The sequence below is a fragment of the Cyprinodon variegatus genome, unplaced genomic scaffold, assembly GCF_000732505.1.
Source record: "Cyprinodon variegatus isolate N-32 unplaced genomic scaffold, C_variegatus-1.0 Scaffold0, whole genome shotgun sequence".
Taxonomy (NCBI): domain Eukaryota; kingdom Metazoa; phylum Chordata; class Actinopteri; order Cyprinodontiformes; family Cyprinodontidae; genus Cyprinodon; species Cyprinodon variegatus.
Window position 1 is genome coordinate 3,498,883 of NW_015150453.1, and position 13,840 is coordinate 3,512,722.

The 13,840-nt window shown below is 37.0% G+C and overlaps 1 protein-coding gene across 1 annotated transcript; it reads right to left on the bottom strand.

The window, feature by feature from the left end:
• Positions 1-897: 897 nt before the first annotated feature.
• tnfaip8l2 (TNF alpha induced protein 8 like 2) lies at positions 898-10,952 on the bottom strand. Its single transcript, XM_015374125.1, has 3 exons — positions 10,643-10,952; positions 6,428-6,751; positions 898-1,911 (listed from the first exon to the last, which is right to left on the bottom strand). Exons 2-3 carry the CDS (start codon positions 6,743-6,745, stop codon positions 1,669-1,671), a joined length of 561 nt encoding a protein of 186 aa, XP_015229611.1. The 5' UTR covers positions 6,746-6,751; positions 10,643-10,952; the 3' UTR covers positions 898-1,668.
• Positions 10,953-13,840: the final 2,888 nt, after the last annotated feature.

Consider the following 13,840-nt stretch of genomic DNA (forward strand, 5'->3'; position numbering starts at 1 on the left):
CCATTTGATTGGCTGCAGGGTGTCTGTTTAAAAGTCTTATAGGAAATCTATAAAAACATTCCAGACAAATAGCTTAAGTTTTCTAAATTATTGGGGTGGCTCCCCCTACAGTAATGTTTTGTATCACTTAACGTAACCTTAAGCTGCAGCCGACTGAGCTGCATGTTCGGTGGCCAAGGCCAGGTACCAACACAACACAACAAGAGATAATAAATAGTCTTATTAGTCAATTTTTTTATGAAAACTGAAAACTTTAATGGTAAAAAAAAAAGTGTTAACAATTTATTTAATATTTATTTCTGCTGTAAGTAACCATTGTTTAAGCAGGATGATGCCATTAGATGTGTCTACTATCAAACATTTATGGAGTTGGTGAAAGCAATCACCATCCATAAAGTTCTGATAGTGGACACCATGGTCGGGCATTATCCCTAACTTAGATCCATTCATGTGTGCAAATGGTCAAGTCAAAGTCCAGTTCTAAATCCACAGAGAGTCTGTGAGAAGTCACAAAAAGTGACGTACACATTTCGTCACCATCCAGGCTGATGCATTTTTTTTTTCTTGAGTGCTAGAAAACATGCCCAATTTTTTTCTGCAGAAACTGCAGCAAAAATAATTTGAAATATTACATAAAAAGGTATAGTGGAGGATTTTTGTAAATAAAAAACTAAAAATAAAAAATTGCACCTGCACAACCCTGTACCCGCTATCGGGAACGCCTATTAAATGCAGGTGAGAGCGTGCACGAGCCAATTTCTCACGAGGAGAAATTGGCTCGTGCACGCTCTGTTTAAAAATTGCAGTGTGCATCGCTCATACAAGCTTACTTTCCAAAAGAAGATTTGCGATTTTTCCACTATGTCAGACTCACCACCGTTAAGAAAAAAATGGGGACGAGCATGTAGGATGGCTTTATGTAAACATATAACCAGAATGATTGACAAATAGGAGGACCACTTATTTTGATGATCCACCTGGAAAAAAGAACATCCTTCACTATACCTTTAAGTCAAGATTGCTAAATAAATGGTGAAGAAACTCTGCTGTGTATGGTTAAAATTTCAGACTTATCATATGTTCTTTGTGAAGGCAAGGGTACTGGGAATAACTGTTCATGTAGTTATGTGGTTATTCTTTTTAATTTTTATTATCACTTGTATTGAAATCTCCATATTTCAGTGAACAGTACACCACCTCTGTAGGACCACATGTTAACCACTAGATGGCGGTGTTGTAGTACAATGGCTTTTTTGTGTCCTCGTTGTTAAAACGTTACAGCTGCTGTTTCATTGTACAAAATCTACACAGCATCATTTGGTCTCAGTAAAAAAAGAAGAAACACAGTCTCAAATATAAAACAGAGATCAGCTTTTTGGACCTTTGATACGTTTTACATCAGTACAAGTTCAACTGTGTGTTTTATAGACTTTACTTACACAGGATGTGTCCCATCTGTACATTAGAAAATTGAGATATAATTGCTTAAATCTTTGTCCTCATCAAATATTTTCTCTGAAAGCTGAGGAGAACCAGATTTATTTTCAGATCAGGTGTCTCAAGTTGCCTTTCCTCTTCAGCAATAATACAAATTTGGTCCAACAGTTCAGAGTCTTGAGTGTGTTTTCCTGTTTATCTCCCACTGTGTGTTGCAGTTGAGTTCCTACATCATATCGTCCCATCCTCTACCAGTTTGTTGAGTCCTTTACAGATTTTAGTGAGGTTGGATCTGAAGGGTCCACTTGGGTCGTACAGTTTGGTCAGGAGCTGAGGGTCGGCGTAATGGTTGAAGACGTGGCTGATGCGGTCGTGAGATTTAGGGGTGAGGTGGGTGTTGACCAGCTTCAGTAGAAGATCCCGGCACTCTGTCAAGTTGTCCGACATCACCGTCTTATCAAAGGTAAAGTCAACCTGTCGAAATATACAATTTTAGAGAAGTTAAGCTTGTACACTTACAGTCTTCCCTAACAGTTAAAGTTTAGTTTGAACTTTGTAACACAAGTTTTAATTGGAAGGTTTTTAAGATATCAGCAAAGAGGCCACACGTCATGTTCACACTGCTTTTCAGATAATATATTGTGACATCTACCCTATACAGTTCAACAAAAAAGATTAACAAGTCATCTAGAAAGAGAAAAACGACAATATTACACAGTGGTCTACCTCAAAGTGGGTTTACGCCCTTAATGTAATACTTTATTTACCTAAGAGAATTTCTGAAAGTCTATCAAGACTTTTTCGTTTCCCTTGTTCTAATGACCTCACAGATTTTCTATATCTTTATTATCCCAAACTGGTTGGATAATTTCAAACCTCTAATATTTCTTATAAAAATGTATATCTAGTTAATATATAATTTTTTTCCCCCCAGAAACAGAAATAATTTGTGTTAAAAAGACTAATTCCATCAAAGACAAAACATCAGCTGCAAAACTGCTTACATGTGACTGTTATCCTGTGATAGTATTAATTAGACAAATATTTTGTTTTTTAATTAAATTTACAAGTCAGACAGCATTTAAGGCTAAATAAGGAAATTACATTTATCACAATTAACATCTGAAGGCAAAAAGTCAGATTTTGAGAACGGTCACAGACATAGTACAAATAAAATCTTTTTTACTGTTAATAAAAGGATTATTATCCTAATAATACTATTGCTGTTAAAAATGTTATAGTAATATCAAAGTGCCTTTTATCAGCTTTGAACAAATGAAAATTCAATATTTCCTTTGATGTGTAATCCTTATTTGAAGATGTCAAACTTTGTTGTTCACCTTTAAGAAAACGGGATTTCCAAAACCACCATGAGAAACACAAATTACAGACTATATTATATATTTAACAATAAAACTGCCATAAACACCCTGTTATCTGTAAGGATACTGTAAGGATAAAGGATACAAATTGTGTCACATTCAAGAAAATTGTTGTATCAAAAATGTTCATTCAAATATATGTAGAAATGTAAATAATTTCACAAAACACTGTATTCTCTCCAGCTCAGACACAAGTGTAAAAAGTCATGGACACAGACACGTGTGGCCATGTTTTTATTACCATGTGGGGACAATTTCAAAAAAATATGCTACATTTTAGGCACTTATTGGGATCAACAATTGGTCCATATCAGGAGAGTTTCTACTCTTATTTTGATGATCCACCCAGAAAAAGAACATCCTCCACCATACCTTTAAGTGTCAGCTAATAAACAAATGTTTTTTTTTAAATGCACCTGTTAAATATTAAGGAGGACAGTGGCAACAGCTGTTGCCAATGTCCTCGTTACTGTTAATCATGGTAAAAACCTGTGAGTTTGCTAAACTAGGTGATCTGAATTATGTTAACTATATTAGCTGAATGTAAACGTATCACTTGTTGATGCCATACAGGTTTGAACTAAATCCCCCAAAAGTGACAACAATATAACTAAAAAAAGCTCAAGCTCTGAAGGCAAGTCCTGCTTGCTTGTTTTCCGCAAGGGGTGGGAGTATCCAGTTGAGCATATGCATCATAAGTTTCATATTGCAAAAAAAAGTAACTTGCTATTTATATATACATAAGGTATATACAGTACTCGGGTTGAGGGGGGATGGCATTCCCCTTCTTTAAAAAATCTTAAAAATCATCCCCTTTCTTAAATGACCATCTCCTGTGACATTTTATTACTAAATGTGTAAAATTTCTACTATATATTAGTAATGGCGATAATATTGCCCATTCAACATTTGGTGGGCTGTGGGTCTATGAGTAACCTGAGCAAAGTAAATAATATAAAACAAGTGGCCTACCATGACTATGAAGCTGATCCCATTTGTCCCTAACAATCTAGGGGCAGTGATAGCCATGCCAGTCCAGGGACTGACTGCAGTTCTACTGCAAGGTGCCTTGCTCAAGCTCAATGATTGGTGTACCTGACATTTAATAATCATACCATGCATATTGCTTTAGGTTAATAGACTATATTAAATAGGCTATGTATGCAATGTATGCATTTTTTTTTTACAACTAGACTACTGGGTATATATTTAACTACTCTCTTAACCACCTCTCATGGAGGTGGGTGAGTGGCTTCTTTGTCTCCAATTTAAGTCCTCTACCAGAGGCCTTGGAGCTTGAGGGTTTTTCGCAGTATCTTAGCTGTCCCCAGAACTGCTGCCTTTCTCCTTTTCAAGACCTGTATAAGTCCTGGAGCAGGATGGTCGCCCCCAATGATCCTTCCTGATTATTTAACAGTTCACTGTAGTCTGAACCTGTTCTGTTCTAAATGAGCCAAACGAAAACATTGGATAACTTGAAAGATTGCAGATGATCAGCAGCTCCTGTGGAAGGTTAGACTTCTTCAGTAAGTGCAGGAAACAAAGTCTTTGCGGGACATTTTTCTGAGTGAAGTCTTTATGGGACCAACTCAAATCCTGAGAAATGATAAATGGCCTGTACTTATACAGCACCTTTTCAAGTCAGAGGACTCAGAAGCGCTTTACACTGCGTTCAGTCATTCACCTATTTACACACTGATGGTGGCAAGTTAGATTGTAGCCACACCTGACCTGGGACTCACTGACAAACACTACCAGCAAAGTATTATAAAGGATTACAAGGAGAAGCAAAAAGTTGAATGTTCATCAGACATCCACCTTCATCACCACAGTCTAAGCATATTAAGCTCCAGGTGGGTCTGACATTACCTTTAGAACATCTGTCCACCAATAGATGACAGTGGTGTTATCAGCAAACCTCAGAGTTAACCAAAGAGTATCGTACTACCACCTGTGCATGTTGAAGTTTGGTGGAGTTCAGTTTTGTTCCAATGTGAAGCCTACCATCTGTTAGTGTCGTCCCATATGTCAAAATGTGTTTTATTAAAGCAAGACCCATTCTACCGCAGTTTGGTTAACTCTGGTCTGGAAGGTTTGTTGTATAATAAATGCCTTTGTATAACAACTCTACTCCTAACAGATGTTTAAACTAAACCAGAGTTTAAAAGACATTAATGCAGTGCTGCTTTTGACCTCTTTCCTCGATCAGTTTTCATTTTGTAGATCTGTTTTAATCAATTTTGGGGAAACTGTAATTTCACTTTTGTTCCATTTTTCCCCAGATATCGAGGACTGTCTTCACTGATCTAATATTAACTTTATTAGTGCTTAGCAACTGACTCATACCTATACAGCATGAGAGTTTTCTGATTCTTTTAGTAATTCTGTAGATTATGGCTTAGGGTACCTGATACATATCAGCAAATTTCAGGAAATCCTACAGTAACGGCTGAACTTAATTTGAGGTCAACCAGACTCGCTGTAATTAAAGTCAGGTGTGTACAAAGCAAAACTGAGCACAGAAATAGAACAAACGCACTAGTTTAAGGACACAAATGTTTTTGAACTGAATTGTACTCTCTTTTTCTCACAATATAGTTAGAAAATGAGCTGAAATTAATTATTGTGGCTTTAGGTTTATGTACACATCCCAGAGCTGGACATTTTAAAAGGGCCGTGTAGATATTTTAAAGGAAGAGTACAAAATGCAAAAAAACATTATTGTAAGTAAATTCTTGGACTCAAGCTCTCTTAATATTATAAAGTAAAATTAGAATTTGAGGAAATAAAGAAAATTACAATAGAAAACACAATCTTCTGCTCTTGTGATTTTACATGCATCGACCATAACTACAATTAGTTTCCTTAGACTCGTTGACCTGTTTGAAATCATCAGAACAGTTTTTGTATTCAGTAGCCTTTTTGATGATACTTCAATCTTAATATAACAATTAGAAGTATGCACTAGATCTCTTCAAGTTTGTGGACGCTGGATCTGTTTCACTTTACTATTCATGTCGTTCCAAAACAAGTGTTTTTACATTTTTTTTTTTAGAGCTCTTGTTCCTAAATTGTTTTATCATTCTTTTTGGATATTTGCCATTCTTACCAAGTGGACCAATAGTTTTATTTGTTTAACTAATGTTATGTTTTATCTTTATTTGCATTTATTCTGCTTTTATTTATGTTTTACATTTTACTATCTAATTCATGTAAAGCACTTTGAATTGTTCATGTATTGAATTGTGCTCTATAAATAAATTTGCCTTGCCTTTCTAGAATACAAAACCAATACAGGTTTTTTAAAGCTGATGCCAATACCGGTTATCTTGACATCAGTCTAACCACTCCCCAATATGTGCTGCTGATTTGCCTGGGCCTATTCTTTATGCTGATTTTGCACGTTTTCCCCCATTTGCGTGGTAAGACTTACATCAAGATAACAAATGTTACACAAGTCTCGAATAAAAAAAAAAAGAAACATTTATTTACAAACCAACAAATCTGAAATATAGGCTATACATAAAACCTCTTTTGTAATAAGTTGGGAACAAGAAATTGTGGTGTAAATATGGTGCATATTAGGTGGTTAGTATGACAGAATTTACCTCATAGAAGCTGATGGCCGTCATGGCTCCAGTGTGGAGCTTTCTCTTAAATTCCTGGGCTAGTTTCAGTTCATCCTCGCTGAAACAGTTGTTCCTATACAGCACGCCGATCTTCACAGCGATCTTGATCAGGTTTTTGATGACCTTTTGAGCTGCTGATTTATTTCCTGTGTACTCCTTGGATACCCGGTACAGTTCATCCAATATTTCACTAGTGGTGTCATCTATAAATCTTTGGACAGTGCTTTTGTTGGCCATGCTGCTGAGGATCTTCTTCTGTGCCTTCATGGCCATATCCTTGGAGCTGAAAGACTCCATGGTTGCCTGAATTATCAGAGAAAACGAGAAGCAGTTTTACTTCGGAGACAATCTTCATATGTTTCTGTAGGCTTAATAAAATAATTTTCTCCTCATTTGAGAACATTTCAGCTGAATGATCGAATGCTTTAAATGTTTTTTTCAGAAATTAAGGGGATTAAAACTAAAATCAGTTTCTTGATTTTAGTAAAAGGAGACTTCTCTAGACTCTCTTTGTATGAGTTTAGCTATGCCATTATTTGCTGCTTCAAAAATTTATCACATTTCTCTACGTCTTACAAGAAGACTTATTGGTTGGCTATTGGTTATATTGGGTATTGTATTCTCCAGGTACACAGTTTTAATTTGTTAAAACACTTTACAGTATAGTATTTTATTGTTTATCTTTGAACTCTTCACTAGTATGTTATTCTTGTACACTTTTCTAAGGTCCACATTTGTGTGAACATTTTTTCTATAATCTTCTTGCTGCTGTAAACACCAGAATTTCCCAATTGTGGGGAAATAAAGGGATTTTCTAATCTGTTCCATGCTACTTATTTTGTTGTTGATATAATAGTAGCGATCAGGATATAATCTCAACACACTTTCAATGAATAAAAAAAGATTATTTTAAGTTGAATAATAGGTTTCACTCAGCTAAAAATTGAATTACTCTTGAAAGACATTTTAGTACTTCTGTTTTGAGGTACTTTTTTAGTAAAACTGAAACTATTTTGAGTATTATGCAACACAAGTACAGTATAGAACCATTTAAAAGGTTTGCCTTTATGTTATGGAAGCTGATACGTTTTTTTTCTAAAAGATGCAGAATCCATGATGTCGAAAGGGAAGGATACCATCTTGAGACTTAGCAGTCTTTTAGTTTTCCACAGAGATTTGAAGTTGTCCTTGCATCCCTCATGGAGATCCCCCTGAAGAGCTTATCAGTGCGTACACAAAGCATTATAATAGAACTGCAAGATCACTTTTATTTTTTTTTTCCCACACCAGCTATAGCTGAAATTATCTCTTTAATAACAGCATCATTCAAAACACTGCAGTAAGAAGTCTATTTTGAGTACCTAATAAAGAAAACAATGTTATATTTATCTGGCATTTTTATAGAATACAGAGCTGGAAGAAAAAATGTTGTATCCACAAAGTTAAAGAACCATTACATAGTTTAAATTAGTTTTTCTTTGCAGAGAACTTGTGCATTAGTTGTAAACATCGAATTTATCTTCAAGTCGAAACGCTACGTTTCTACTTCAACATAATCACTTGTGTTTAAGACAGAACCAATATCTTTAACCGCTATCTTTAACAAGCATGCATACAGTACATGCATGTCTTCTCTCTTTTCCTGTCATTGTGTTTCATTTTGAAACCTGTTAAAGTTCCCAAAGCAAATAAGTCCCCCATTCAGAAGCTAGTCTCATAACATCTTTAAATGCATGTTTCTCCTCTAAATCCAACCTCTTGCCTGTGTGGGCAAGTATTTATCTGGGCTTGAAAGCTGCATAGCTCCGACAGGTCCATGCGTGCAGGTACAGCATTGCAGGGAGGAACAGAAAGATTGTTACCAACCTGATGCCTTCAGTACTGTGGTTGGGCCTGCCTTTGACACAGACATCAGCTACCCTGTTATTGTAACATCCTGTGCATTAGTAACAGCTTGTTACCCTTAACCTGTGAGCTAAATGGCTTCCTGATGGCTGCTTTAATGCATTTCTACTTTCCCTCTTTGTATGTTTTGTAAAAGCTGACGTTGTCCAGCTATAATCATGAAAGGTCAACAGCGAATTAAACCAGTCCAGTTACATTAAAGGTCTGTTTAAATGATAACACTGTGCACATAGTTACTCTTCCCATCTTTACCGCTGGAACATTTGTAATTTAGATCTAATAATCATTCACGATCATTCATTTCGAGCAAGTGTAACATTGCTGACACTAGCTCCATTTCAAATGCCTTGGGATGCCTGTGGAGAATTAAAAAACATTCATTATATTAATTTCCCTGAACAGTGATAATGGAAGCGGGGCACTGTGATAGCTATTTAAGATCTGTGCTTCAATCTCATTTATTTGCTGAAAAGACTGCAGGGATTTGAAAGACGTGCAAAGTGTGCTGTCATCAGCCAGTTTCCCAAATTGTGAAACTTCCACTATTGGATGCTAATAGCTTTTTAGGCATCTTAACTTTTTTTTTTTTTTTAAAGAAACTCCATCTGGAGGGGTTGAGATGGTTCAAAGAGCATTAACAAATGTATATCTTACAGGAGAGCAGTGCAGGGGAAAAAATACACCTTTCTCTATTGGACATTGCTGAGCAGCAGTTTGTTGGTGCAATTGGATAGAGGGGGACCTTTGAGCATTTATCAGTCTGTTTGTTTGCATCCACAAGGGAGTGAGTGCATTACATGTTCAAGTGTTTGTTTCCCTTCCCAATGTCTGTTGGGATTGGGGTGAGAGTGTTTGTACAAAGCTGTAGGGGAAACAAAAAGAGTAGAGGTGGAACAATCACACACATATAAGGTCTTGATGTATTTCAGAGTTATTGTAGATGGGCAGTGGGGAATATCTGCAGGCTGGCCTTATAGACAGTCAAAGGAGTAGTTGTGAACAGTGGAACCATCTAGGCAGGCAGAAAAGGTAAATACTTAGCATTCCTCAAATGTCTCCAGCATTCAGCTACAGTGTTTGGATGCATGTAGGAACCTGCATACATCAGACGGTTCATTCTAAGATTTTCTTTCTTTCAGGGGGTTGGCTTGTAACTGTTTGTGCATATATATTTATTAGTATAAATTAATATATATATTTAGTAGACTTAGACGAAGATGCATATTTGTTTCAGCCTGTCTCTGTTCTTAGAAAGCAAAATGTCTTAAGTTTGAATTGGAAATCATCTGCATGTTTCATTACAAGGCCCAGGTGTAGGTGAAAAAGAATGCAGCTTGTGAGCTTGAAAAGTGTGTGACTGTTAGCAGCTCTCAGCGGTCGATCATATCGAACCGTTCGAGTGTTCCAGGAAAAGACACAGAGATCAAGCCGTTCAATCAGATTAAAAACAAGCGGGCCTTTTTTGAAAGTAACTTTCACCGTACCAGAATGGGGACTTGGTAGACAAGGAAATGTTTGCTTGTGTTTGAGCAGGGAAGATGAAATAATAGGAATGAGGATGGGAATATTTTGTTCATACTCAGCAAGGTTTAGTGAAAGCTGAGCTGTGTAACATCATCTTCTGTTGTAGCACCTACATCATCTTTAAAGAAATTCAGAATACTCTAGTTTTATTTGCATATGTAATCTAAAGATTTTCACTAATTGTCTGCTTTTTCTGAGGGTAGCAGACGAAAGGGTTTTGAAATCTTTCAAGTGTGCATATTGCAATATCTTTTTCAAAATTGCACAACTTTCAGAGCAGTCAGTTTCAGCCTTCCACACATCTGCTCTGAAAGGGAAGCGAAACAGAGCAGTTAGCAGAGTATTTGTCCCTTGCCTCAGCTCAACATTTTAACAATAAAAGCTTTCGATGTTTTTAGTAATATTTGTTAACCTTCAGTAAATCGAAGTTCTTCAGTTATGATCCTAAAGTCCACTACCTTAAGATTTTACTCTGAGTCTGTGCAAACAGAAAGAGGGAACTTCACATGTGTGCCTGTCAGGGTAACTTGTTGCAGCATGACTGTGAACGAACAGATCTCTCAACTTGTGCTCAAGATGGGGAAGTGGAGAGAAGTCACTCAGTTTCCAGTCATCTCTTCCCTCAGACTGTCTTCTCCGATTGCTGGTAATAACACATTTGGTCTAGTCTGATTTAAAAGGTAATAAAAGTAAAGGGAAAAAACCCACATCTTGCTTTCTAAGCTTTTTTTTCAAACCAGAAAATGAACTGCAGAAATCTCTTACCTGAGTGTCTGCTGAGTCTCCCTCCCTCCTTATATATGTCAGATGTCTCTCTCTCCCTCTGCCCTGTGTATCACTTTGACAGCACAGGCAGGTTAATTTAACAGGATACCTTCATCTCCACCGAGAAAAGTAGCAAAAGCCATAAAAACAGCCCTCCTGCAGCGCTTTAGTCAGTGCTCACCACCCTGTCTTAAGATAATGTTGAGTTTTACTTCCTTAAGGAACTAAATTGCAATGACACACCCCTCAGTCTCTCTCTCTCTCCCTCCCTCCCTCTCCCTCTCTCTCTGACTGCCCTATCTATTGTTTTCCTTTAAAATTCAAATCTACAAAACCTGTATTTCTGTCCCGCTCTTGCTCACAGAAACGTTGACACTCTCTCTGAATGCATGTGTCTGACCTTTCTTCACTGTAATGCTGACGTTGTGCCTCTGCTTGTTCTGACAAGTGAAACAAAACTCTGAAAGAATTTACCAATAATCCTGTGATGCAGTGAATTGAAAGGGGAGCGGCTTAACCCCTTTTTGTGTGCAAACCTTTGGTGGAATGTAGTTCCTGTCAGTATTGTAGAGCGCCATGGTGCTTCCCACGTGTCTCTTCACTGAAGGCAGAATCAAAACAATAAACAACAGCAATTGCAGCTCAGCAGCTTATTAACAGATTATATGTATTTGTTTTATTTCTATGTCTAAAAATAAAGTATAGCATTCTTTTCAAAAGTTACACAATAACAGCTGGATGGCAATTTCATGTCGTCTTTAAACCTTTTTTCGGAGCTAAAAATGTAGAAATAAATGTAGAAAATATACATTTTTTAGGTCTAATTCAGAATTACCTTTTATTCCACATGATCTCTTTGTGTTTTTAATATAAACTGTTTTCTATGGGGCAAAGTAGCATTATATAAAGGTTGTGATCCCCCTCGGTAAAGCAAGGTTTACAGCTTCCATAAAGTCATAAATTTTAAGGCCAAATCACTCTCATGAAAGGGGTTTTGTTTTAAGCTGTCATCCTTATCTAAATGATATAAACACACATATGAGCATATTATAGAGCTAAAACAAGAGTAAACCACATAGACTATTCAGCATTGAACAACAAGGCGGCTGTTTTTAGCTGCTACAGAGTCATGTCCGCCAGCGTAGAGTCGTCAAATGAGCAATTGTCAAATCAGGAAGTGTCCCAGCACTTCTAGATTTGTGTTTATCTTTGTACTTTGTCTGAATGGCTAACAGCTGTGCTGAAGACCTGTTAGCTGTGATTCAAGCCATTCACAAAGTGACATGTAACCCAACATTCACATTTTAATAGCTGTCAGATGTTCAGGGTTAAAGGACATGCTGAGAGTGATTGTGTACTGAGAGGAGTGTCCAGACAGGAATCAGCCCACCGGTGTGCCGATGGGACCAAAATACACCTGCCTCTTTATTTCTGCCTCCCACTCAGAACGTCTGTAAGAAATTTACCCAAGTAAAACTGTGGCTCTTACTACCTCTTTTGCAACTGCAAAAAAAATGAGGTAGTCACCATAGCAACAGACAGGAAGTTGTGCTTAAGCGGTTTCCTGATGGCTTCCTCTTTATCGTATAATGACATCTCAGAAGAAAACACAAGCAGAGAGATCTCTACTGAAAATCTGCATGTGTGCGAATGAACACACTTGACTTGATCCGGTGTTCATGATGGTGAGTCATGGAGTGCAAACGACTTGAAATGAGCCCTGACTTGTATCACCTTAACACTGTACACATGTTACGTACTTGCCTCTTTGGTTGAGACATAATTAGAGGATCTTGCACTACGCCACTTAACTATTATTAAAAGATAAGAGAAGCCTTCCAAAGGCCTACCTCTATGGCAGTTACTCACACTATGGCAGTGTGTTATCACATGCTGACTAATGCAGGAATAATCAACTTCATAACCACTGGGGTCAGAGAAGTGCACCTGAAGATTTGGATGTGGAATGTGATGGAATATTTGGCTCTCTTCTACTGGGCTGTTCATCCACGCTGTGCTAAAAAACAGATGGAGAACATGGATCAAGATAAACAGATGGAGATGGAATTCCACTCATAAACCATCCCCCTTTAGCTCTAACTTTTTGGGATTTAAAGAACCTTAGAATAGGATTTGATTTTTCATAGCCCACTGGTCTTTGGGGTGTTTACTGCTCTGTTTTACTTGCCAAGTAAGAAAAGTTTCTTATCGGAGATAGAAAACTTCATAAGCTTTTTATTTTAGCTCATTAAATGATGGATAAAGTTTAGAAGAGTTTTGGCAACAAAAAAAAAAGCTGTAAGGAGTCTTAAACACTTGGATCTATGTATTTGTAATAACAGCATAGTTCAAAAGTAAACAAAACTGTAATTGTAGTGATGTTACTGATCACTACCACCACTATAATATATTATCAATCATATTTTTGGTTTAATATATTTAAGTTTAAAAGAGGGTAGAGAAGAGTGTTTAATCAAGAAGTTCATCCTTTATATTTGCCATTAAAGTCAATTTAAATGTGGAAACATTTCAAATTATGATTGAGAGCAGTTTAGTTATTTTGACTCTATTAGAAAATATATAATTTGCTCAAAAACCATTAAAAATCTACTCTCTGCTATTGAAAAAATTGATACTGGAAAGCCCAACTTCTCATTTATTGCTTACTTGTTATTGTCCTGTTTAAAGCAGAATAAACAAAACTTTTCTGATCCAACCTGAGGAAATTTAGTTTTTTGTACTTTATTCTTAGAACTTTTTTTCATGCATCATACAGCTTATTTTACTACAAAAAGACATAAATTACATGTTGAATGTGTTTTTTCGTCCGTCCGTCCATCCATCCATCCATCCATCCTGTCCCGTGTGTTCCGTCAGGGTCGCGATGGGGTCTGTATCTCCAGCAGTCTATGGGTGAGAGGCCGGGTACTCCCTGGGCAGGTCGCCACTCTGTCGCGGAGCAACACTGAGACACAGAGACATACACTCATGCACACACACACACACTCACACCTAAGGACAATTTAGAGACACTGAATAATTTGTATTTTTGAGTAGGGGAGGAAGCCGCAGTACCCAGAGAGAATCCACATGGAGAACCTGCAAACTCCCAAGCCAGGAATTGTACCCAAAACCTTCTTGCTGCAAGGCACAGTACTACAAACTGTGCAATGATGCAATACTCTGTTTAACTGTCAT

What these genes read in the sequence shown, in the direction of transcription:
- tnfaip8l2 (XM_015374125.1), bottom strand. Translation starts at nt 6,745, where the DNA reads ATGGAGTCTTTCAGCTCCAAGGATATGGCCATGAAGGCACAGAAGAAG. An exon ending in CGGCCATCAGCTTCTATGAG is followed by an intron (nt 1,912 to 6,427) that starts GTAAATTCTGTC and finishes ATATTTCGACAG; the next exon opens with GTTGACTTTACCTTTGATAA.